Source organism: Halictus rubicundus, chromosome 5, assembly GCF_050948215.1.
Source record: "Halictus rubicundus isolate RS-2024b chromosome 5, iyHalRubi1_principal, whole genome shotgun sequence".
In the NCBI taxonomy this organism is placed as follows: Eukaryota; Metazoa; Arthropoda; class Insecta; order Hymenoptera; family Halictidae; genus Halictus; species Halictus rubicundus.
In genome coordinates, this window is record NC_135153.1 from 20,565,533 (window position 1) to 20,589,598 (window position 24,066).

The 24,066-nt window shown below is 43.5% G+C and overlaps 1 protein-coding gene across 1 annotated transcript in view; it reads left to right on the forward strand.

The window, feature by feature from the left end:
* The window catches only part of Nlg-4 (neuroligin 4), a 363,569-nt gene that overhangs the window by 284,942 nt on the left and 54,561 nt on the right, over window positions 1-24,066 (forward strand). The window contains exon 8 of the mRNA XM_076788720.1: window positions 6,736-6,863. Within this exon, the coding sequence (XP_076644835.1) occupies window positions 6,736-6,863 (128 nt within the window). The remainder of the gene's footprint in view (window positions 1-6,735; window positions 6,864-24,066) is intronic.

The following is a 24,066-nucleotide window of genomic DNA, read 5'->3' on the forward strand; positions in this document are numbered from 1 at the left end:
TGGGCGCAACAACGTACCTCCATTTCCCGCTACGTCTAGCGGCGCACAATAATTATGGCAGTCGTGTAATCGCGTTCCTCGCTTCGTGTCATCCCTCTTTTTCGTCCCCCTCGCTCCCCCGAGCAACCCCCCCTATAAAAGGGTTGCTTCGCGGCCGTTGCAAGATAGGTGGCGGCGGGTCGGGTTTTAGTCCGGGAGAATATTAAAGTTTGCTCATTAACCGCTGATGCATTGCCCCTGTCCACCCCCATCCGCCCGCCCTAACGGCCAACGACACGATGCTCCAAGAAGAGAGGCGGCAACCATCCCTTCGGTAAGGTTAAAAAACGTTCCGGCCCGTCAGCTTGCGTTATCGAAAAGAGAGACCTCGTCGTGGGTTTAATTAACCCTCCCGAGCTGAAACGTGTGTCGGATACTCGAGCATCGTTTGTCGATTAATCTACTTGTTCGGTTAATGCCGGAACTTTGCGGGGTGGGGGTAGTTCTTGCAGAACTGGACTAGTTCCCTACTTCACGTAGACTTCTTTTAATTGGCTTTCGTACGTGCCGAGAGGGTGGGCTTTCTCGCGGCGAGAAACACGTTTCTTACGCAACTCGGACAACCCGATTTTTCAGTTATTATTATGAGAACGTTGCAAAGATATTTTTTGTTAAACAACGGAAATACTCCTGCAATCTTTATCACCTTTCATTCACAGGGTGATTCTGCTAAGCGTGAAATCTCAAACAAACTTTTGTAGTAAATTCAGGTTTTTATTTCTCAATTTATTAATCTCCATCGTTATCAAGGACAGTTTGCCATCTTTCCAGCAAATTTTCAACCACCCTCTTATAGAAATCCAGGGTTCGTCTAGCAAAATATGACTCAAGGTGCCTCCTTGCATCTTCTACAGAATGTTTTATTTCTTAAATAATGCTCCAGAGATCTGAAAAGATCAGAGGGAGCAATATCCGGTGAGCACGGGGGGTGCGGTCAAACTTCCCATTGCAATTCTTTGATTTTTTCCTGAGTGAGTTTCGCTGTACGGGGCCGGGCATTGTCAGTTTGCAGTATTACGCCTTTTCTGTGGACTAAAGACGCCCCCTTTTCAATAGTTCTGAATACAGCCGTTGTAATTGCTGACAATACAACTCAGCAGTAACTGTTTCTCCAGGTTTCAACAGCTCAAAGTGAATTATGCCACGACAGTCCCACCAAATGCACAGTAACACCTTTCTAAGTGATAAGCTGGGTTTAGGGGTTGATATTGCGGTTTGATTTGCAGAAAGATATTGCTTGGAACGCTTTATGTTATCACAAAGAATCCATTTTTCATCTAACGATTCTGCTAAGAAATGGATCTCCACGAAATCTGGATAGCAATGAAGTGCAAACTTCGACGAATATTCTTGTTGGTCTAATTGATGCGGTACACATATTCCTTGCCTATATGCCTTTCCCATTTCGTGTAGGTGCGTTTGTATAGTTGACCATGTGGACCCAAGGCTTCTCGATAATTCTTGTATACTTAATTTTGGATCAGCTTCCACTAGAGATTTTAGGGTGTCATTATCAAATTCAACTGGTCGTCCACTTCGGGGCCTGTCAGAGAGACCATAATCACCAGCAGCAAACCTTCTGGACCAACGTTGACACTTGTTGACCTCCAGTACATCTCCATAAACATCGCAAATTTTCTTTGTTGTTACATTAAATCCCGCATGAAAATGAAAAAGTATGCAATGACGAATATGATCCTCGGAAGGTACGGACGCCGCCATTTTATTACAGGGCTGTAAAAAAAAATTATACTTTTTAGAATATTCGGAACACAGGCTGCTTCACCGAAAACTGTAAAAGAATACGTGTTTCGTCTTCAACGATCGGTGCAGAACTAAAGGCAAAACAAATTGTTTGGAAATGAGGAAGGAGGACACTGTATTTCCGAGGTGAAGCCCGAGAGCGAGGATCTTGAGGAACTCTGGCCTCCATTATGTTCCCCGGGCGAAGAACCTACACCGAAGGAAACCACGCATCAGCGGCTGGCTCGAATTAGCGCAACAAGTAGCAAATCGAAAGGGAATTAAGCCGCGAACCGCGGCGTACGCTTTGTTCGAGGGTTTCGAGTCCGTTCACGAACCGGCCGGGGAAGAATACGTCTGCGGAATCCGGAATGCGGGCCAGGATTCGAGACACGGACTCGGCATAATTCAGTATCGAGAAGTTTCGTCCCCGACGCGACGCGACGCGGCTCTTGCATACGGCCAAGGGCCGACGGTCCCGTGGCTGTCCCAACACCCACCGTGATTACTTTGTCCGGGTCGCAGGAAGTATTACACCGGCTGAAACACTGTTTACATCGACCGTGCACGCCCCTCGAATCCTTTGACAGAGCCGGATAACCGTTCTCGTCCTTTGTGCTCTGCGCCTGTTGTAATTCGGCCGTATTTGCGAAAAGGGAAAGGGACCAAAGGGATACCGGTTATGTCTCGATAGATGCGATAGAGACGTGCAGGATATTTTTGAAAAATCCCCAGTGTTGTACTTCCGAGGGGCCATGAAGCTCGATCGACGAAAAGTGTAACATGATACGGGATCAGATATGTGTATGTCAGACAATATGTCTCTGGTGACGAACATTTTTTTTTTAATTAGTTTCGTGTGGACGTTTTGCCGAAATATTTGTGACATTTTTCGGATTAGAATGAGATCAAACGTGACATGATTCGGAGCATATTTACTTGTTTGATTCTATATCCTATAATAATAGAAAAATAAATTTATCTTTTGTACATAAAATTGGGAGAACAATTAAACGGACAAGTCTCGATAGAGATTTATACATTAATTTGTACTTTAATTGTTCCAATTTAATAGTTCAGTCTCGATCCGAGTAATAAAGCACGCCATCATTCGGTTCAAGTAGAATTAGCCAGCGTTCAGTCGGGCATGTTTTCCATCCCTAATGCTTTTATCATATTGTGTAATATAAATTCCCGTTATTTCGACTGTGTATTTCGATGTAAATTCCCGTCCCCGACATTAAAGCTACAGAAACATTACTATCGCGTCACGTTTAATCACGTGCTATCATTTAAGAGTATTAAATAGTAAGTAGTAAAACCGACTAATTAGATAGACACTCGCAGCCATTTCGGCTCGTTGCGTGTGGCTCCGTGCGAAAGTTAAATTATACGTTGAACAGCTCCATTAAAATCGTCCGTAAGTAGCGCGGCCCGATAATTAGTCGAACTTCGTATCTCATTAGAATTTGTAATGCACCGGTTGTGCCGCAGCTGTTTTCGGTATTATTTTATAATTTAATTAGAACATTACCGAGAGTCCATTACCAGCCATTAAGGGGGAATTCTCGTGGAGTGGCTCTAAAAACAAATGATTTTTATAAAAAAAAAATTCCTATACTAATAGCGTAGGAGGAAATGTCGGAATGCAAAAGGTATTCTTTAATTACAATAAAACGCTGTTACAAGCAGGTAGCATTTTTCACGGGCGTCTCTCGTACGTTTGCTCTAACTTTTATAATATAACCAAAATAATAGTGATTTCACCGGTGGGACTTTCTGTCACGGGGGTCGTAGTCCATTTCGGGTTGAAGGGTTCGAAGGGCACGACGGAAAAGTGTGGAATTTCTCGAACACAGCGAGATATCTAGAGGGGTCGTAGCGCGACTAATGCGGTCGGTACACTTCCGGGGTATCATAACGGGCTACACACCCTACGTGGCCGCAAAATCTGCTCGGTTCTCGTTTACGGAACGACGGGAACGCGTTTAGAGGAGCGATAGAGGGTCGGCGAACGGTGCGGGGCTTAATTACGCGCTACCTGGATCTACGCGTCCGGTAAATTGCTATTAGCGGTTTCGGGGGATGCGCCGGAATTGTCTCAGGTATCTTTGTGCCGTTCCGAAAAATTGCTCGGCTGGCAGTGATATTAAATTCCACGTGGCCGCGACAAATTCTGCGACTACTTGATACCGCAATTCTAGTTGCAACAGTTTTTCGTTCGCCCTCGACGGCAGTTGTTGCTGATAAACGGAAGTCCACTGGCCGAATTAATACTAAACCTACCCGAGCGCAAAATGTATAAAAGTGAGAAAAATAAATTTACTTAACTTTGTTGAGCTTAATGAATGACCTTGAAACGCCAACATGTATAAAATAACCCAAACAGATGCAGGGGTCGCCATAAGACGTTCAACTTGAAGCAGAACTTTATCTAAAATATTAAAAAATTCGAACAAGGTACCGTTTAAGAAATAATTGCGTGGTCAAATTAAAGCGAGACACCCTGTATACATGCTCACTTGTCCCCTTGCCAATGACGGAATTCGCAAACCGCGGGACCAACGAATGCACTGATTTATTATCGAATTAACCTATTCATTTGGCCACTGCCCATGCGGAATTCCTGCACGCCGGTTACGCCGAATGAAATTCCTAACATTATACAGGCGTTTGATTGAAAAATGTTTACAACGCCCACGAAATAATTTCGCGAATATTAGTATAGCGGATATTTTCACTGGCGGTTTCCGAATCATAAACTCTCAATCACGGCGGAGGGCAGACCCATGAATTAATTGAATTCCATCTCCCGTTCACCTAATATCCGGCGAAGCGATACGCCGGAAAACACATAAAATTCTGTTACGCGCGTTCCGCTGGTAAGCTCGGAAACTTTATCTGTAATTCCAACACTGGACTCCCCGAGCAATCAAATGAGCGGCGGAGATATATAATTCGCCGTTGGAATTCGCAATCAAGTTCGAGTTGCAGTTTTACAATCCATACGAAGTGGAACGCAAACAGTTACTACTTTCGCGAGTAGTAGAGGTCGATGCTTGATCGGACGAATATTAAAATTACTTTTATTTTGCCGGAGGATATTTTTCCCCGTTTTTATCGTTTCCCACGGTTCCCTCGTGTTTACACAGCGAGTTAATTATTTTCCGAAAACAAGTCCAACCTTCCCTGTAACTTTATTTTATTTAAATTCTTTTACCACTCACGTGGGATTTCGCGAGGGGCAACATTAAAACGGAAAAGATTTTTTAATTTGTTTGCATTAATTGCGAGGTACACGAGCTACGTACACACTTTGAAGTAACTTTTGTTACGAATGCATAAAATTCACAGTCTACTTATAATTATTGAGCTACAACATAAATTTGTTCGCTCGCGAATGTAAATTCGTTCTAATTTTAACGATTTAATTGCGGCTCATTGTAAATGCACATAACTGTGATTAAAACGAAACCACATGCAGTCGAGAATTATGCAACTGATTGGATATAATTCTATTGATAAATAAAAACAGATGCCGAATATAACATGTTTATAATCTTCCACATCCCCGTACAATTATGCTATCGATATGTCTACATAACCAACTTTATTATCGCCTGGTAACACAAATAAAATAAAATTGATAAGAAGAATGAAACTTTAGCCTGCACCGAATAGTTTCGTAATCTTGAATAAACAACCATATAGCGAAAGGGCTACGAATGCACATATGGTTGACGGATGAAAAAAAGATTTCATGATCCAAATGCCGACGATGAAAAGTCGTTTCACCGAAATATGGTTACGCGCGTTCGTTTCATCTGGCATTCGAAATTTCGTTTTATCGCGACTGCACCGCGCACGTCGCAAACGAAGAAGTAGAAGCCGACCTTTCGAGATTGGCAACTTCATTCGACTGCTTTGCGAGTTCAAGATTTCTTATCAGCTCAAGTGGGACCGTTGCTACGTAGACTTCGCGCACAAACCCTCTCCCCATACTTCGCTCCCGACTATAAACCCATTTCCCTCGTCGCCGGATGTCGAAATCCATTTCGCTGTGCACGGCACCCTGTCGTTCCGAAGTATTACACACCGTTGCGCGTCCGCGCAACCACCTCGAAACTTTCTTACGGCCAGCCTCTAATATTCTGTTTCACGGCGAATCGAATTTTCACTTGCAAATCGCGGCTCGCGTTGCTCCCCTCGTAAAAAGAATCTACCCCCTTCCACCCGCCCCCCAATATCGAAATTGTCCCCATCCGAGACTCCCAAACATCGATGCGACACGAGGAAACATCTGCTGTCTGACAGCGGTATTTATTATCTAACACACGGTATGAAATGTATGGAATGTCTGACTAAATACTGTGTTGTGCTACTTGCAGCCGTCTTTCGGTAAGATTTCCTAACACCGTCGATTTAAATTGTGGTTCACCGTGTTGAAAATATAAAAATATCTCAACAGATCTCAAAATATCTCTCCTAAAATATTCTAAACTCCGCCGAGCCCGGAATGCCTGATCAAACACTGTGTTGTACTACTTGCAGCCGTCTTTCGGCAAAATTCCTAACACCGTCGATTTAAATTGTGGTTCATCGTGTTGAAAATATAAGAATATCTGAACAGATCTCAAAATATCTCTTCAAAAACATTTTAAACTCCGCCGAGCCCGGAATGCCTGATCAAACACTGTGTTGTACTACTTTCATCCGTCTTTCTGTAAGATTTCCTAACACTGTCGATTTAAATTACGGTTCAGCGTGTTGTAAATATAAGAATAACGTAAAGTTAACGTCCAGAGCGTGTCCGCGAAACATCAGGATCGCTATCGTCGCCTATGGGAAAAGGGAAACATTAATGGATATCCGCGACAGAGGGCCGATGTTCGGAAGATGATCACCGGCGATCGACAGCGTTATCTATAATAACGATTTACATTTTCCTTCCAGGAATCCGAACGTGATCGATCACCACAGCCGAAACGACACACTGCTGCCCGCCAGCCGAGAGAAGAGCAAATTCCGCAGCCTGATCTGGGATCAATACGATCCGGTGCATCAGAAGTACCTGGAAATCGGTGAGTGACCACAACGAACACCTTATTCGTCATCCCTTTAATCATTAGAATTATTATTATTACATTGAGATCTGAGATTATTGATAGCAAGAATCGATCAGAAAATCGAATCCCTCAATCGAAAAATGTTGGTCCTTTTTTCGACTTGTTTCCGCGCGTAGAATTGCCGTGAAAGCGATTTGACAGGAAGGGAGCGCGTTTCAATAATTTCCCGTGATTCTTCGGCGTGAATGTTCGTCGCGAGGCGAGCGCCAAGCCTCCGGACGTTTCTAAAGAACTCATTAAACGAATCCTCGAAGCTATTTACAAGCCAGGTTGAACCCCTCGCCTGAATTACACTTGGCTGGATATCCTTTTTATTTCAATTAGTCCGCTACATTTTTACGCGGCCGCGCCGTTCCTTTTCCCCTGCTTCAGATGGGGATACGCATCAAGAGAATCGCCGCCATGAAACACTCCTAATTAGCTTAATTAGTGCTCTCGCATTGCCTTCAAATGCTAATGGAATTATGCCGGCGTTCGTCGTAACGTTACGTGGCAAAAAAATGCGTGGCGCGGCCGGGGGAAAAAGATGTGGGCAAGGAAAGGTGCGGAGAAGAGAGAGAGAGAGAGAGAGAGAGAGAGAGAGAGAGAAAGGGAGAGGGAGGCAAGCGAAAAATGTACGGGGAATAGAAGGAAAGGGCGAGAAAGAAGGAAGTACCGCCGGGAAAAAAGACCGCAAATTCTTTTTCAGGTCAAAGGGTTCCTTTCACGTCATCTGCCGCACTCAAGAGCCGCTGAAAATAAAAATGACCTCGCGGAAAGTCTCTCCCTCTCTCCCTCTCTCTCTCCCTCTCTCTCTCTCTCTCTCTCTCTCTCTCTCTCTCTCTCTCTCTCTCTCTCTCTCTCTCTCTCTCTCTCGGTTCTCTCGTGGATCGGACAAGCGAGTCGGCGAGCATCGTTTCTGCCACGCTACTTCATTTTCCCAGTTTTCTTTCCACGTACGCGCCGCGATGAAACGTGGCCGCGGGGCCTCCCTTGATACCGGCTAATTCGACTCGCACGAAATTATTTCGCGGCGAATTTTTCCCGCGAAATATTCAATCGTCGCTGTTTCGCGGGGCCGGGGGGGGGGGGGAATAAAAATGTTCCAATTGCAGTTTTGTATCGTTTGTATCGAATATTTAATCGTTCAAACTTCCCTCGGGCTGTACGAAAGATTTATAGAGCAGATTTCTGAAATTAAGTAGAATGTCTCCGACTTTTATCAGCCATCGCGAGCTGGTTAGCCATGGTGCGTCGAATCGGTGTTATCTAGGTTGAGATTAATATTACTCCCAACCGATTCGCATATCCTGCCGGTAATAACGGGCCGATGTAATCGTCCTTCGTAGTCCATCGAGGCCGGACGACCGCGATGAAATATTGAGCTGTCAAGTGTGTGCCAGAGGTCTATGATACTTGAGTGGACCAGAAACCTAACGTATCAGACGATCGTTTCACTAATGAGTGATCAATAGCCGCGCATAATCGCGCCGAATGCTGCTTAACCGCACGCTCGGCCGCACTATCAGCCGGCTCCTATGGCGCCTAATTTATTATTATCGTTAGCCCTGTCCCTCGAAATTCATTAGGCGCTAATTAACTCAGCCGCTATTAACGATATTATCGAATTTCCCGAGGACCGTTAACGAGTGTCCTGGGACCGAACCGACACCAATTACCGCCTACACTTTCCTATCGTTATAGTTCCAGCTTTAGACCGGCTCCACTTTCAACAAAAATACTTCAAAGTCCGCCAGGATTATCCAGGAACCTAATCCAGGGTCGTCGAGTTAATCCCGTGAACCTCTTCGAAATCAAGGATATCGTTACTATTCGATGAACATTGGATCTCCATTAACGCCCTTAATGTTGATCAATTTCCAAATAAATAATGACGTCTTGTGCTTCTAAATTAACGATTGTTACTTCCCCTAATTTTTCAATGTGTCTAGTACATTGCAAAAATGTTGTATAAAGAATGTGCTCGCTACTCGATTTACTAAAATATACATTTTCGTCGTACGGAAACACAAAGAGACACTGAGGAATCCTTTTGTACCCGACTGTACTATAATGCATCGGCCCTTCAGTTTTCCGGGACGTGTCCCGAAAGAAGGATGGAAGAATGGTACGCGTTCGTATGGCAACAGCTCCGAAAAAGATTGTCGACGGTTCCCAAGCTATTCCAATGGTACCTGAAGGATCGGTGGGCGCGGCGCAACACAGGTAAAAGTCGAACAGACACAACCGAACACGTTCGCCGAGCAACCATTTCTCAGAAGCCGGTGAAAAATCACGGCGAAACGATGGCCCGCATTCCGCCCCGGATCGTCCGCGGTTCCTCGCCATGATTCGAGAAAAAAGGAGCCCTGGAAATAGACCGGATGCGGAGCGAGCGCCTCGTGATTAATTTTTTTTCCTTTGTCCCCCTTATCTGACCGAATGGCCCCGGGCCATCCGCGTTTCGTCGCGAGCTTCTTCACGGTGCTACAGAACTTTTTCCTGGGCATCGAAATCGCCTGAAGATCACACAACAGCGGTGGAAATTGAACACATTTTAGAATAAAAAATTATTGGAAAACGATATACTGTAGGATCACTGTTTCATTATACGAGCATCCTTTGTTTTACAATTTTATTAAAAGGGCTCCCGTTATTTGCTTAAGAAAGCGTAAGCATGAACGCCTGTTGTTTGATAATTCTATTATACGAACTGCCGTTGTGCGACGAGAATTCGATCGCATTTCGGTCGCGTTTCCGTAAATTGATTTACGTTGAATGCAAACGCCTTCTTCAGGGGTATAATTGCGCGCAGCTTACGATCATCCGTTAACTTCGACATAAACACATCCCGCTTCGGCATCGATTAGACCCCGTTGGTTCTCGAGCGCCGCAGCAGGATCAACCGCAGGACTAAAACAACGCCAGACCGTCATAATTTACTTGTAGTACACGTCTCGGCCGTTTTCCATCTTCCGTACTCGCCGCACGTAGGCAAACTCCCTTAACCATTCGAACAAACTTCCTCGGCTCCGCGAAATAATTTTATCGGCAACTGAACGCGACGGATCGACCGGCTTCTTCGAGATTTTCCGCGAACAAATCTGCCGAGCTTCGATCGTAGAATTTCAACCGTTCAAGGTCGCCTTTTCCTTCCTTCGTGGCACATAAATTGATAGTTTCATTCAATCGAAAAAGGAAGAAATAGTTTCCCTATTTATTTCTTCAAGTTCTACTGCTTACTAAAATACGGAAAGCACATTAACACGTTGACTGCCAGATGTAGGTGACGGAATTATTTGTCCGGGTTTTGAAATTAATTTTTACGTTAATATAGTCATTCGACCAAATTTGGTTAGGATCCGTAAAATGCAAGAAGGTTGGATGACTACTCGATATCATACATTTAATTCTTTCAAATTTACGGGACCCGTCAAAATGACGGATTCTAATATTTTTAAATTGCGAATATTGAGATTGTAAAAATGCATCCATGAGCAATTATTTAACAAATTGATTTCTTTGAGTATATATTATTTAAAAAATGGCTACAAACTTTGATCGATACATTCACGTTATTTTTATGAAGTAATGTAAAATAGTCATTTTTAGTGCTCCGTAAACCTAGTGTTAAACAACTTACTGCGATTTTATGGAATTTTTGAGGTTTCTAGTTTGGCAGTCGAAGTGTTAACAGGGATAGGTAACTTGGAGGTACTACTCGCACTGAATTGAGAAGGTTCGCAGGGTGATAATTACTGTTCGTATACTTTCGCGAGCTGGCGTAACGTCGGGCCGTCAGTGTCGCCGTTTCCTCGAGCAGTTTGTCAGCCAGCAGTCGTTCGGCATTCGGAAGCGGTCGGGCGCGAACACGGTGCCACCGTGGCGCAGTTTCCGGTTCCTCGTGGCGGAGGTGTCGTGCACGCGATCCCATAATGGGGCTGTCGTGCGCCGCAGCTGCGACGCCGCCTGAGTTCGCCTATTCGCGAACTACACGCGAACGCGTTCGCCGCATCTGTACAATCTGCACCCTCCCCAGAATTCCCCCCACCCACGCGCCACCGTCTTACCCTCCGCGACAATGAAACGTGGCCGGAAAAATTTTGCAGACATTTCACTGGAAAATTAACCTCTCGATTTCCAATGAATGCGCACTGTTTCCTAGATGCCCGGCGAAAAGGCAAACATTAACCCTTAGCGCTCGAATGGCGACTGTAAGGCGCCACTAAAAATTGTTGTATCATTATCCAAAATATTTTTTGCATTATTAAATTTGTTTGTATTTAGTAAATTACGAAACATTTCAGTATTGTACGAGTAATTTGTACCATTTTCGTACGTAGAACATGAACAAATATATATATAGAAGGGAAATATTTTAGGTCGGAAGAAATGTTTCGTTTTGGAGTCAATATAGCTTCGAGTGCAAAGGGTTAATACTGTAATTATTACGGGGACCCTAAAACAAACTTTGTAGTAACTTTTTCTCGCTATATCTCTTTTCTTATTTCTAGTTTGCTGGTCGGTAATAAAACTGCTCACATTTCACGGTTGTCAAGCAAACAATACTTAAAAGATTATTAATACATCAAATAAACAGTTTACCATATTTAAAAAATGATAAATATACAGGGTGAGTCACCTAACGTTTGTACCTCAAATATCTTTGTTGTTTCTAAAGATACGTAAAATATGGTAAGGACAAAGTTGAATGGTACAATGGGGCTGACACGATGCCAAAAAAAATTGTTTTTTTATGTCATTTTTTTAGAGATATCAAGGTGACCTACACTTTTTTAAATGGAACCACCCTTTTTTTCATTAGGAATTCAGTGACAATAATTATTCCAAGGTCATTCAAGGTCACAGACAGAGAAATGGCGCTTCTCTGTTTTCGTTTGAAATACTTCCTTCGTGTCCGCCTTTGTGGGTGTCAGAAGGTCCTTGAATCATAAAAATATAGGTTTCCATTTACAAAATTGTAGGTCACCGTGTACATGGTTACCTCCTATTATCACAAATAAGGGAAATATTCGAGGCGGTCAAAGTGCAGCCAGTGCAGGCGGTATTGGTAATTTGATTTATTCGTAAACAAACCGGTGGCGATCGGAAAGTTTCTAACGTCATCTGCCGGGCAACATTATCATTCCGCATATTCGTTTGCAAATTAAATTACCCGAATATCGGGGCTGAACGGGGGAGCGGTGTACATCGCCGGGCAAAAGCATGGAATATGTATAGAGCGTTTTCAGCGTATTTCACGAAGGGAATAGCAAAAGAGTGCCGGCGGCACGTGTGCGCCACGGCATATGTAAACCTCTCATTGGTATTTTTCCACGGCACGCCCGGTCGGTCAAAGTAGATCGGAAATTTACCCTGGCCGCGGTCGTAAATATCGAGAAAAATAATTCGCCCGCGATACCGAAACCATGGTCCCCGGTGAATATACAGTGACAAAAATAATTCGCGGACCCGGCCGCTGCTTTCAGTACACACATTCGAATTGTACAAAACGCGGAAAGAATCGGAACCGATAAATTCCCAGGCCAATACTCGACTGGTAGGTTCTGATTCGTATGCTGGGTATTTTGTACAATTTTATAGTTTAATGGAGATTTATGCCGATGTCCCTTCTGATGAAGCTTCCTTCGATGAGGACTCTTTCGTGATCCAGCGAAGCACGGTACTGCCTCGATATTTGTGAAAAAAGATATGCACCGGTGTAACGATTTTTTAATGGAAATTTTGCCAATATATTTCTCGCACTTTTCTGATCAAAACGAGACCAATCACGGCCCCATTCGGTTCACATTCGCCTGTTTAATTCACGATACAGTGGATCGTCCATTTAACTGAACAATTGTTTTACTAAGAAATTTATAGCAATAGATTGTGGAGAATAGACGAGTCTTATTGTTCTATACGTGGAACGTACATCAAACTATTTACCTGCCGGGCTATATTCGATCATAAGCTTGCCGGGTGTATTCTGGAGCGGTACCGGGGACTGTTTAATAAAAGCCCTATTATAAATTGACGTCGTTCAACGACGGGAATCTGTATCGGTGCTCGTGTTAGCCGTTATCGTTAATCCGACTTCGTGACCATCCTCCGATACCGAAGCCGCAGGCGTGATCGATCAGCCTGATAAAGCGTCCGTTCATAATTCGCGCGAGCCGAGTGTCGTCGTTTCGCTAGTCGCCGCGCCGCGCCGGCCCAGAAATTTTCCGACCGCGAAACCTGCCGGGCAATCTCACGCAGTAACAAACATGACTAACCCACCCGCGATAACCAATAAACTATTACGCCAGTCATTTTAGCTCTCCATTTGGCGACAGGAGATTCGGCCTGTTGTGATCAGACATCTATCGATTGCGGGATAAGCTAATTGAATATGTATGTTCCACGCTCGCTTTCTCATTTATTTATTTTCTCAGGAACGCAATTTTTGCGGAATACTTTCTTGGGCAAATCTAAGTGAAGAACATTTTTTAGCTTAATGGAAGTATAACAAAAACATGTGCAGAGTTTCAGACAAATTAGTTCAACAGTTCTCTCAATAAAAAAATTATGAAGTCGATATTTTTGACCAGAAAAAGTAATGAGAATTGCTTCATTTAACACGTTAAATGCCACATGTCATTCCCAGAGATTCTTACAAAATCAGAGTAATTTAACCCTTTGCACTCGAAGCTATTTTAACTCCAAAACGAAACATTTCTACCGACCTGGAATATTTCCCTCCTATATATTTTTTTTTCGTGTCATACATACAAAAATGGTGCAATTTACTCAGTTACAATACTGAAGTGTTGAAGTAATTTATTGAACACAAACAAATTTAATAATGTACAAATTATTTTGAATAATGATACACCAATTTTTAGTGGCGCCTTACATTCGCATTCGAAACAAGAAATTTTGAATGTATTATAGGGGATGTTGTTTGAACCCCTTTGAATTCTAAAGATCTCAATAAAATTCGGTTTATCTGGATGTGTCATAATAAACATGTCTAAACCTGGTCAAAAATCACAGTCAGTCTGACTGACATGGTAGTGAACGTGTTAAAGGGTTTTCGGTTAAATTTCTCCGAAACCTGAAACTTGAAGAATTGGCTTTTGCACACAATTTTCGCGTGTCCTGGACCTCTATGACCGCGGATTCCTAAGATGGCCGAGCTCGCTTTTCTGCGCTATTAAGCTGGCCGAATCTGCTCGAATTCCCAAGTTAATCGCGGAAACGGAATCCGTAGGGCTGGCCCTGCGAGCGTTGGCCCTCCGTACCTTCTGCGCGTTGCAGTTCGCTCCGTCGTCGTTTCGGTTGGCTGTGATAATCGTAAAAAATCGCGGCGGCAACGTTCTCTCGCTATAAATACGTAGGTTGGGGTTGTTTCCGCGTGAATAGAGGAACGACGATTCCCGGACCGGTGAACCGTTCCGCACGCGGGCTATTGGAAGAGAAACGACGCGGACGCGGTCGATCCATCGTTTCGCAGTTCCCGCGAACAACTGCTGGACGTGGATCCGTGACCCGTCGGCTGCAGCAACGCCGGAAAACGGAAAAAGAGAGCTGAAGACTGCGCCATTATGGCGGAAGCTGCCGGCGAAACGGCGCAAAGGTTCGTTAAATGCGACTTCAACTGCGAGCAGCCATCCTGCAACATTTTCCTTCGGCTTCCCAACCCCCCTCACCCCGCCCCCCACCCCTCGCCCCCGGACTGCTGCCCGCGAAGTGAGAGAACGCCACGGGAACGCCCGAGGCACCGGAAGTCGATAATCGCTTGTCATGAATCCGAAATTACACGGGGATATTCTGCCACGGTACATTTAGGGGGAATGCAATTTAAGGGGATAATACCAGCCCCGGTCCAGAAACTACGAACAGATAGGAAAAGATTCTAGCGCATCTCGGGTATACTACGCCCCGAATAACTATGCTTGGCCGAGCTGTTTCCGCAGTGCGTTCCCCATTAACCATAATATTTCCGCGTGCCGAACTCTGCTCGCGAGTTGTCAGCGGATTTTATGGGACCGTGCGTGCGCCCCGTTCGTTTTGGTTCGAAAAGTTTTTTGATTTCGTTCTTCGTGAGGCAGTCGACGAGATTTTATGGCAGAAAATGAGACGCGCTGTGGGCCTAAACGCGGAGATTGAAAGATTTATGGAACCCTTTAATCCCCCTGGTATTGGAAAAAATATATTGGCTTGCGACGAGATAAGACACCAATTTTTAATTAACCCTTTGCACTCGAACATATTTTAACTCCAAAACGAAACATTTCTTCCGACCTAGAATATTTCCCTTATACATACGAAAATGATGCTATTTACTCGTACAATACTGAAGTGTTTCGTAATTTATTACATACAAAGGAATTTAATAATGTACAAAATATTTTGAATAACGAAACAGCAATTTTTAAAGGTTTTCGAAAGGTTAAACTAATTTTAAAACTTAGTAGGTCTAGTGTCGAAGGTTTAAAGAATTTCCGGAATTTAGTGTTTGGATATTTATAGTTCAGAATAATGCCGTTTGTACACACCGCTTTTTCATGCGATACTCCTTTGACAGCGGCGGTAGTAAAAGTGAATGCCAACCGTAACGCTATCGTTGACACAGAGGAGCTGCGATAGTAAAAGTGAATGTAAAAAAAAAAGAATATATGTATGTGCTCTCGGTGAAAAAGAAAAATCGCAATACCGACAGTCAATACGCAATAGATATGCTATGGTTGACAGAAGCCGTAGCAGTAGAAATCAATGAATTTGAATAGGGTAGTATTTCCGCGTGGTTACACTTTGTCGTCTTTTTTATAGTCCCATGGTCAAACACGGCACGAACGCACCGAGATAACGGTGAACAAAAATTTGTTAAATTTCCGCCAACTTGTTCCTCAGTTTTGTTCCGTAAAACAGTGGGAAAAAATCGTACATCAATTTTTGACGAGTCGTTGTAAAGAGGAGGCTTCGATCTTCAAGTCTATGGTGGTTTCATTTCAAGATTTTTGAAAATTTTTAGAGAATTGTGAAACCATCGATACCGATCCCATTCGAATCATACTTTGCTATTAGGAGTCGATACTGATTCAGATGGTTCATACCCATCACTACTGTTTACTGGAAGTGTACACAGCTCTGTCAAGGTAATTCTAGAGAGGTAATTCCTTGTGTCGATACTCTCTGATACGTATTCATATGTACTATAGATGCAATCATACTTTGCTATTAGGAGTCGATACTGATTCAGACGGATCATACCCATCGTTACTTTTTACTCCAACTGTACCCAGCTCTGTGAAGGTAATCCTAAAGGGGTAATTCCTTGTGTCGATACTCTCTGATACGTATCCATATGTACTATAGATGCAATCATACTTTGCTATTAGAAGTCGATTCTGATTCAGAAGGATCATACCCATCACTACTTTTTCCTCGAACTGTACCAAGCTCTCTCGAAGTAATCTTAGAGGGGTAATTCCTTGCGTCGATACTCTCTGATACGTATTCATATGTACCATAAATCATACTTTGCTATTAGGAGTCGATACTGATTCAGAAGGATCGTACCCATCACTACTTCTTGCTCGAACTGTACCGAGCTCTGTCAACGTGTCTCCACAGAGATAATTCTTTGAACAGTTAATTATTTTCGATTGTTGGAGTATCAGAGAAAAACGAGTCCCCCATCGATAATTAAAGCGAGTTAATTCGAGCATAGAAAATGTTTGGTCTCTAAAGTTCCTCTGATTTGTCTTTTCCCGGGTTATTTGCTATTCCATTTAGTATCCAATTTCATGTCCGTATCTCGGATCGCCGCGTTATCAGCCGAATTTGTTTAATACGATCCGAAAGTAAACGACGCGCGGAAAACGACCGAGCGTACCCAGCGGAGTTTAAATTAGTTTTTCACCGGCAAACACGCACAATATTGTTTAACGTAATCAAAGTTTCAGCAGATTTGTTTCCTCGACGACGGACGGGTTTAATTTATGCGATTAAACAAGCCATATGCCGAGCGGAAAATTCGCGCGGAACTTCCCCTCGAAAGTTCAATATTGTTTTCGACGTACCGTCGGGATCGGTTCCATTTCACTTGCCAAGCAGCTTTCCGAATCGATGTTTACAACCTTCCGTTGATTTTTATTAACCCAGCGCCAGATAAACTGTATCCCCAACTAAAACGTTTATACTGTTTCTCCTGAACATCCTACGTTAGATCGAGATTACGCGTACATTTCTGCACTTTTATAGTCACAGTTATAGACAAAAATCTCGATAATTCAGACATTTTTCTAATTGCTGTTTTCACCATTTTTCTACTTTCGCAGTAATTTATTTCTTAGAAAATAGAAATGTTTTAAATTTCCATTACAGGAAAAAAGTTAGAAATCGTTATGGTCACTTTTGCTTTCGAAGTCCGAGCGATAGCAATTCCAACAAAACTTTTTGGCACGTTACATGGTAAACTAATCCATTTAATATTAAAAAAAAGCTTGAATTTCCACACAAAATGTCGATAATTCAGAAACTTTTCTAATTGCTGTTTTCACCATTTGTCTACTTCGAAGCAATTTATTTCTTAGAAAATAGAAATATTTTAAATTTTCATTATAGGCAAAAAGTTAGAAATCGTTATGGTCACTTTTGGCACAGTACCTAGTAAACTAATCTATTTAATATTAAAATAAAACTTGGGTCGTTTGGTTGCAGTTTTTAAAAAATTAGTTTTTGGAAGTTTGGTCACTTAACTTTGCCCCTGATTGTAGTAGATATCAATTCCAAGCAATTATTAGTGAACGGCAGGAACTGATCGAGAAGTGGCAAGGGTTGATAAGAATTGAGATCGGTTCGGGAGAGCTTCCCCTAATACCCGGGCCATCGACGAAACTGGGATCTGCAATCGTGCCGAATTAACGTGCAACTAGAAAGTCTCGTTTCGATTTCGGAGCCGTTTATTTTCCAGTGTTTCGTGGTGGCACGGGGGTTTAACGTTCCGGGCAGCCCAACAACTACTCCAACTTCGCTGCGTAAGAGTAAAGGTAAACCCCGTGGCACGGTGAGCAGCCATGCTCGGCTCCGTCTGAGCTCTTGGCTGAAGCAGTCGGGCTATCAAGTTCGAATTTGAGCAAACGTAACTTCGTTGTTAAGTTTCGAGGGGAACGCTTGCAATTAAACATCCGGCAGCTACTTTCGAACCGCGTAAAAAGAGAATTCTCCGTCCTATTCTGCGAAATGTCTTCCGATGATTTACCAGTTGAACAAATGCGGGACAGAGGTGAACAATTGCCAAAACAAATATGTCAAATGCCATTTAATATTTTAGATTTTATTTCGCTTGAAAAAAGATAGTACTTTACGTAGATAATTTCAAACTTGAATTCTTTTATTTTGCCTTCTGTTATTACTGATCAGACTACTTAAAATCCTCGAGTAAACCAATTATCCCCTATTCTATTCTCCCCTGGAAATATTTAGGTTAAAAAAATTATTTAAAATAAGTGAAATAATTCAGAACGGTATCCAAATATTTCTAATTTTTTTTAAATAGAGTACTATTTTCAGAAACTATTACAAAAATTTATTGCTTCAAATAATTTTATTTTCAAAGTTGTAAACATACTTTGAAACACTATTTTACCCAGCTCTGGACCTGGATACATAAATATTCAATCCTAAAGAAATAATGAATTTTTGGGGAGGCATAACGCAACGATATAACTATATAGTTCCAGCAATCGCTGATCAGACTACTTAAAATCCTCGAGTAAACCAATTAACCTCTATTCTATTCTCCCCTGGAAAATATTTACGATAAAAAAATTATTGAAAATAATTCAGAACGGTATCCAAATATTTCTAATATTCTTTAAATAGAGTACTATTTTCAGAAACCATTTAAAAAATGAATCACATCAAATAATTTTATTTTCAATGTTGTAAACATACTTTGAAACACTATTTTACCCAGCTCTGGACCTGGATACATAAATATCCAATCCTAAAGAAACAATGAATTTTTGAGGAGGCATAACGCAACGATATAACTATATAGTTCCATCGATCGCTGATCAGACTAATTAAAATCCTCAAGCAAACCAATTATCCCCCATTCTCTCCAGCCATTCGGTAGCACAGAGCTCGGTGGCAGTTGGATCGATCCGATCGAAATCCGGTAACGACGGGGCGGCTCGGCGGCGTCAGGCAAAATCTTAAATTCATAATCCGCGTCCGACCAATTGGAATCCCCCGGTAATAGCCAGTTTTCCACGGAGATAAAAAAAAAAGAGGAGCCGATCCGCCAATCGCGGTTATTACGCCGCGTCGGGGCGAGATCGAATCTGGTTCGAGTTTCGCTTTCCTAGCGTTCATTTTGATCCGACGGCAGATAGATCGAAGGGGCTGGAGTAGACCAGAGAGCGAAAATGAGAGAAGAAGGGGGAGAGGGGGAGAGGAGAGCAAGGCAGATCGAATCGAAACGCAATCGGGAGACCAGTCGGTTCAAGATAATACGACGCCATTACAATTTGGCTAGAGTCCCCCGCAGTCTGATCCGGTTGTTCGCCGGTGGTACGCGATCGACGCTGGCCGTCGTAATGTGCCCAAGTTCCCACGTGCATTAGTTCCGTCCCCGTTAAGAGGATGTCTATGTACGAGCCGGTGGATCCTGTCTATCCAGGAAAGGAACGGCTCTGAACCGGTCGTGTAAGGGAATTTGGTTCGCGCGACCGTGTTTGCCCAAGTACCCTGCCCACTATGCTCGCCTTCCTAGTTTGCTGCCGTCATCGTTGTTTTCACGGCGGCACCCCCCGAAAACGACCAACCCGGCCCGAGATTAGAAACCGAACCCCCGAGTCTCGGCACTCTTTCTCGCAATTGACCAATTACCATGGAATTGCCCGCACAACCTATACGAATCTACGAAACACAATTTTTCAATTTGCTATTTGACCCGTTTATTTTCATAGTGGCCCAAGTCCGTTTGTCAATTATTGAAAGTGGCTCAACTCCATTTTTGATTCAGATTCCCTCAATAATTCCTATCATTTTAATAGGAACTGTAAATGTGACTATTCCAGATACACTTAAGCAGTATGACACATTGGTATCGTATATTTTTAATTTTACTGAAACACAAACCCTTTATTTCTCAATTTAAGTATAACTGGACTTGGGCCACTTTCGAAATACACGGCTCATTTGTAACAAGAAACTTCTGTAGGATTAAATTCTGAAATGGTTAGAAACTAGAATAATTTATTTGAAGTAGTATTACATGCGTTAAAATAATAAAGTAAAGCAGTTGCAACTTCTGCTCGCTACGACACGCTCCGCTCGCTTCGACGTCCACTCTACAACTCTGGGCATCATCGCATTTTCCGATGAGTCCTTCCGCCCCTACCGACCTTTCTCGAACACCCCCGACCTTCGCCAAATTTCCAAAACGCTTTCACTTTTTTTGACCCTTTCAGGCCCCACGCTCGGGCCCTAAAAATACGTGCTCAGATAAAGAAACTAAAACACCCTAAACACCCTAACACTAAAACTACCCTAAACTATAAATCTACGCCTGGCAAGGTTAGCATGAATAACTGTGATACTACACTTCTACTGTATTTCTCGTGATTCTAAGAGATCTTGTACTCGACATATATTGACTTATACTACTGAAATCCACCTTAAACGCAGACCCCACCGAACAGGAACGCCGGTAACATCTTTCCGGGTTAATTAATTCTTCTAAACCGAATGAATCGTAACTCCCGAATTTCGACGAAAGTCTTGATGTCTGCGGGACGGCTGTAGATCTCAAGTTCTCATCATCTTTGTTCGCTTGATGAGACGAATTCGCCATAATAGCCGCGCGATGGAAGCGGAATTACGAGAGTCGAAATTACCTGAAATAATAATTGCATCCGCGCCGCCTGGCGTCCCGGCGAACTCCGGTGTCGAAATATCGTTTATCCGGCACGTGGCCTTTCGCGTTCCCGTTCTGCCGTTTATTTCGCGTGACGAAATCATTGTTTTCCATCTGACCCGAGCATTCTCGACTTATGCAGTCGAGAACGAACCGCTAAAAACGTTCCATCGACTTCGCCTGTACATGCTCGCTATTTTTCATCGGCGGCCCGGTCGGCTACCGTTTCGATAATTAATATTTACCCAGGCCGGTGTGCGGAAGAGGTGAATGTCGACGAATAACAGAAAATTAGAGCGTTATTGAGTCGTGCTCGGTGAAACGTGCCCCTCGAAAATACAATTCCGCTGCGCATTATTTCCGCGCAAATTAATAAACGATCGTCTCGATCGTCATTGTTTTCCTTCCGGTCATACAGCGCTGAACAAATGTGTGGGACGCGTGTTCGTGTATCTCTATTTATGAGGTCTCACTCGAGGGAAGGATTCACCCTGAAATCCTGAAAGGCGTGACCTCGGGAAAATTTTATAAAAATTCTCACGATACTTTTCCCCTCTTCCAAATTTTCTATCGTACCAAATATATAAGTAACTAGATATTATGTAAAGTAGGAAAGATATTTAAGACGTTTCAACTGGTGCACTGTATCGCTAGTACACAGTCAGCTGGTAAAAATAAAATCAGAATCGGACAATTGAGGTTCCCCTTCCTTCTCTCCCCCTTTCCCCCTCTCCGTTTGTCCATCTATGCGGGACTCCATGTTTCGCGGGACGTCGGGAATTTGTTAACAACGCTTGAAAGATCCGGTCTCTTGATTCACAAAGAGAAACGAAAGCACGTCCCGATCCGCCGTCTGTTCCGACGAGTAAAGATAAGCTTCGCCGGCTCTGACGTGCAATTGCACCGTTCCGTGGTCCATACAGTTCCTCTCTCTCTTTTTCTTTTTCTTTTTTTTACGGCGGCGTCGGTTTTACGGTTTCACGTGTCCCGGGGACGCTTGAAGCTTTCGGGATCGTACGTCAGCCTTAAAAACGGCGGGAAAAAGGAAAAGGAGAGGCGTCGTCAAAGCTAACGCGGCCCCCGTAAAGTATCAGCGTTACCTCGAGTCCATTTCGCCAAATTATGAGCACCATTCGTCGCTTTAACCGTCACTGTTTCCACGGTCTTCTCCGGCGCTCTTCCCGGTGTGGGGGCCACTTTGCTTCCCGTGCGATGGAAGCCGCACTGTAAAAACGTCGTGTGATGCATCGAGAGCCTTTAACGGGATGATAAAGTTCCCGCCGTTCGCGAGTCCCGCTAAATGATAAAACGCGGGGAGCAGTGAAGGCGATGTGGACAGATGGTATCGTTTTCCGGTGAACCGAGACTTCGTGTTTCCTCTGCTAATTCTGGAAATCGAGCCGTCCCAAAAAATATTTCCATTTCTATCCTGTTGACTCTGGACCAAAAAAAAGATAGTGCGTCTTGCAGTTCTCAGTTTTGTAGCGGGAAACTGGTGGAAACACTGTTTGTCACGTCTCGTCCCTAGATTTCACCGTTACTGTATGTACACACGAAAATGTTCGAACGTCCTTTAAAACGGTATAACTTTTTTCGAATCGCACCGAACGACCTGACTTTTTTGGACAATTTGAGGAATTGTTCCACCAAACGACGCGCAGAAAAGATTTTTAAAAAATTGCAACTGGTAAGAATTACAGGAGAAAATAAAAGAGGCACTTTTACAGAACGAGTAGTACAAATCAACGATGAGTCAGACTTGCGAAGCGTTTTCACTGTTATCGCGCTCTCTAAACGAAACAATTTTGTACTGACCATCATTTTACGACCTTTTCCCATCTCTCAACATTTTTATGCTAAAAATACTGAAACTTTCTCGTTGAAAAATATTTAGATAAAAGAATGACGTTGCTTATGACTGGACTGCGGATTTTATGCATTTATGACAAGAATGGGTGAGCACAATTTAAAGCAGCGGACATATTCAGAAGATCTAAGGGCACCAGCGTGTTGGTTTTAGCTTAACAAAGTAATTAAAAGAAGCAATAAATTTTTATTTCGCTCCGGTGTCTTGCAACCGATGCAAATATTTTTCGTTTTCCATAAAGATCCGCGGTCTACTTATGACCTAGCATTTGGCACACGTAGCCTATTAGTATTGCCAATTAGAGCATCACAATATCATCAAGCTCGTGGCTCCCCGCGGAGGTACGCCGCTGCGGCGGTGGGTATTTTCACAAAGCTCCGCAAAATAAAAAGCAGAAGAAAAATGGATGAAATAGTACACGTTCATTATTAAAAGTTCCTCCGACTTCTGCGCATTAACGAGGTGCTTCGACAGTGAAATATCAGGAAAACTGGAACGGCGTTTACCGCAAAAGGGAAAGCTACCGATCTAGCCCCGGAGCTTTCTCGTCGCGAATGTCGTTGAAATAGTGCCGCGTCGACGCAGAGGAACACGAACGGGGGATAGGGGGAAAAAATAGTGAGGAGGACAGAGAGAACGGAAGCTATTGGCTATGGAAGAACGTTGTTAGAATTTACGTATCGCTTGCCGCGATACATCAGCTCGGCCGAATGCATCGTGGATGCGCGCGAACATGGCAGCGAGGTGGGCTGGCCCATTTCGAGGAAGAGAGATCGGCTGCATGTGCAACGGATGGAGACGTGGCAGGATAAAGCGTACGTAGGAGAGCACGTAGTAATTCACCGGTGCACGTATGCGTGGCCTAAGTGATACTACGTGACGATTTATGTCGTTGCACACGCGCGCTTCATGCTCGGTAATGCCCGCGCCACGTCCCGCCGTTGTGCGCGGAAATCGGCGTGATAAAACTGCGCGAAATCCCCGAAGAAAAGGGAGAGGAACCGTGAAAAATCTATTAACCCCCATCCCCCATCCCCCCCTCGCGTCCACTAGATCGTGGTGGTCACTCGACACCGAACTTCGTCGATCGGAGAGTTTATTCGATCATTTCTCTGTTTTAATTTCCAATTAGTGACTTGAGCAAGAAACTTTGAGAAAATTGCAGAGAAAATATCAAGGCCTGTATTGTACTTTTCATGTGGGTCTACAACGAAATTTTAAAAAGTGCGTTTCACAGATCCTGTCGCGCAGAATATCGTTGCAGAAGTAATGAAGATTGGTTTGTGCTCACAAGCTCCGAGCCGAGGGCTTTCGGCTGCGAGATTATGAAAGTTCGAGGCAGTCCGACAAGAAATCCGAGGACAGTTGACACGCGAAAACGTCTAACGGGGAACGAG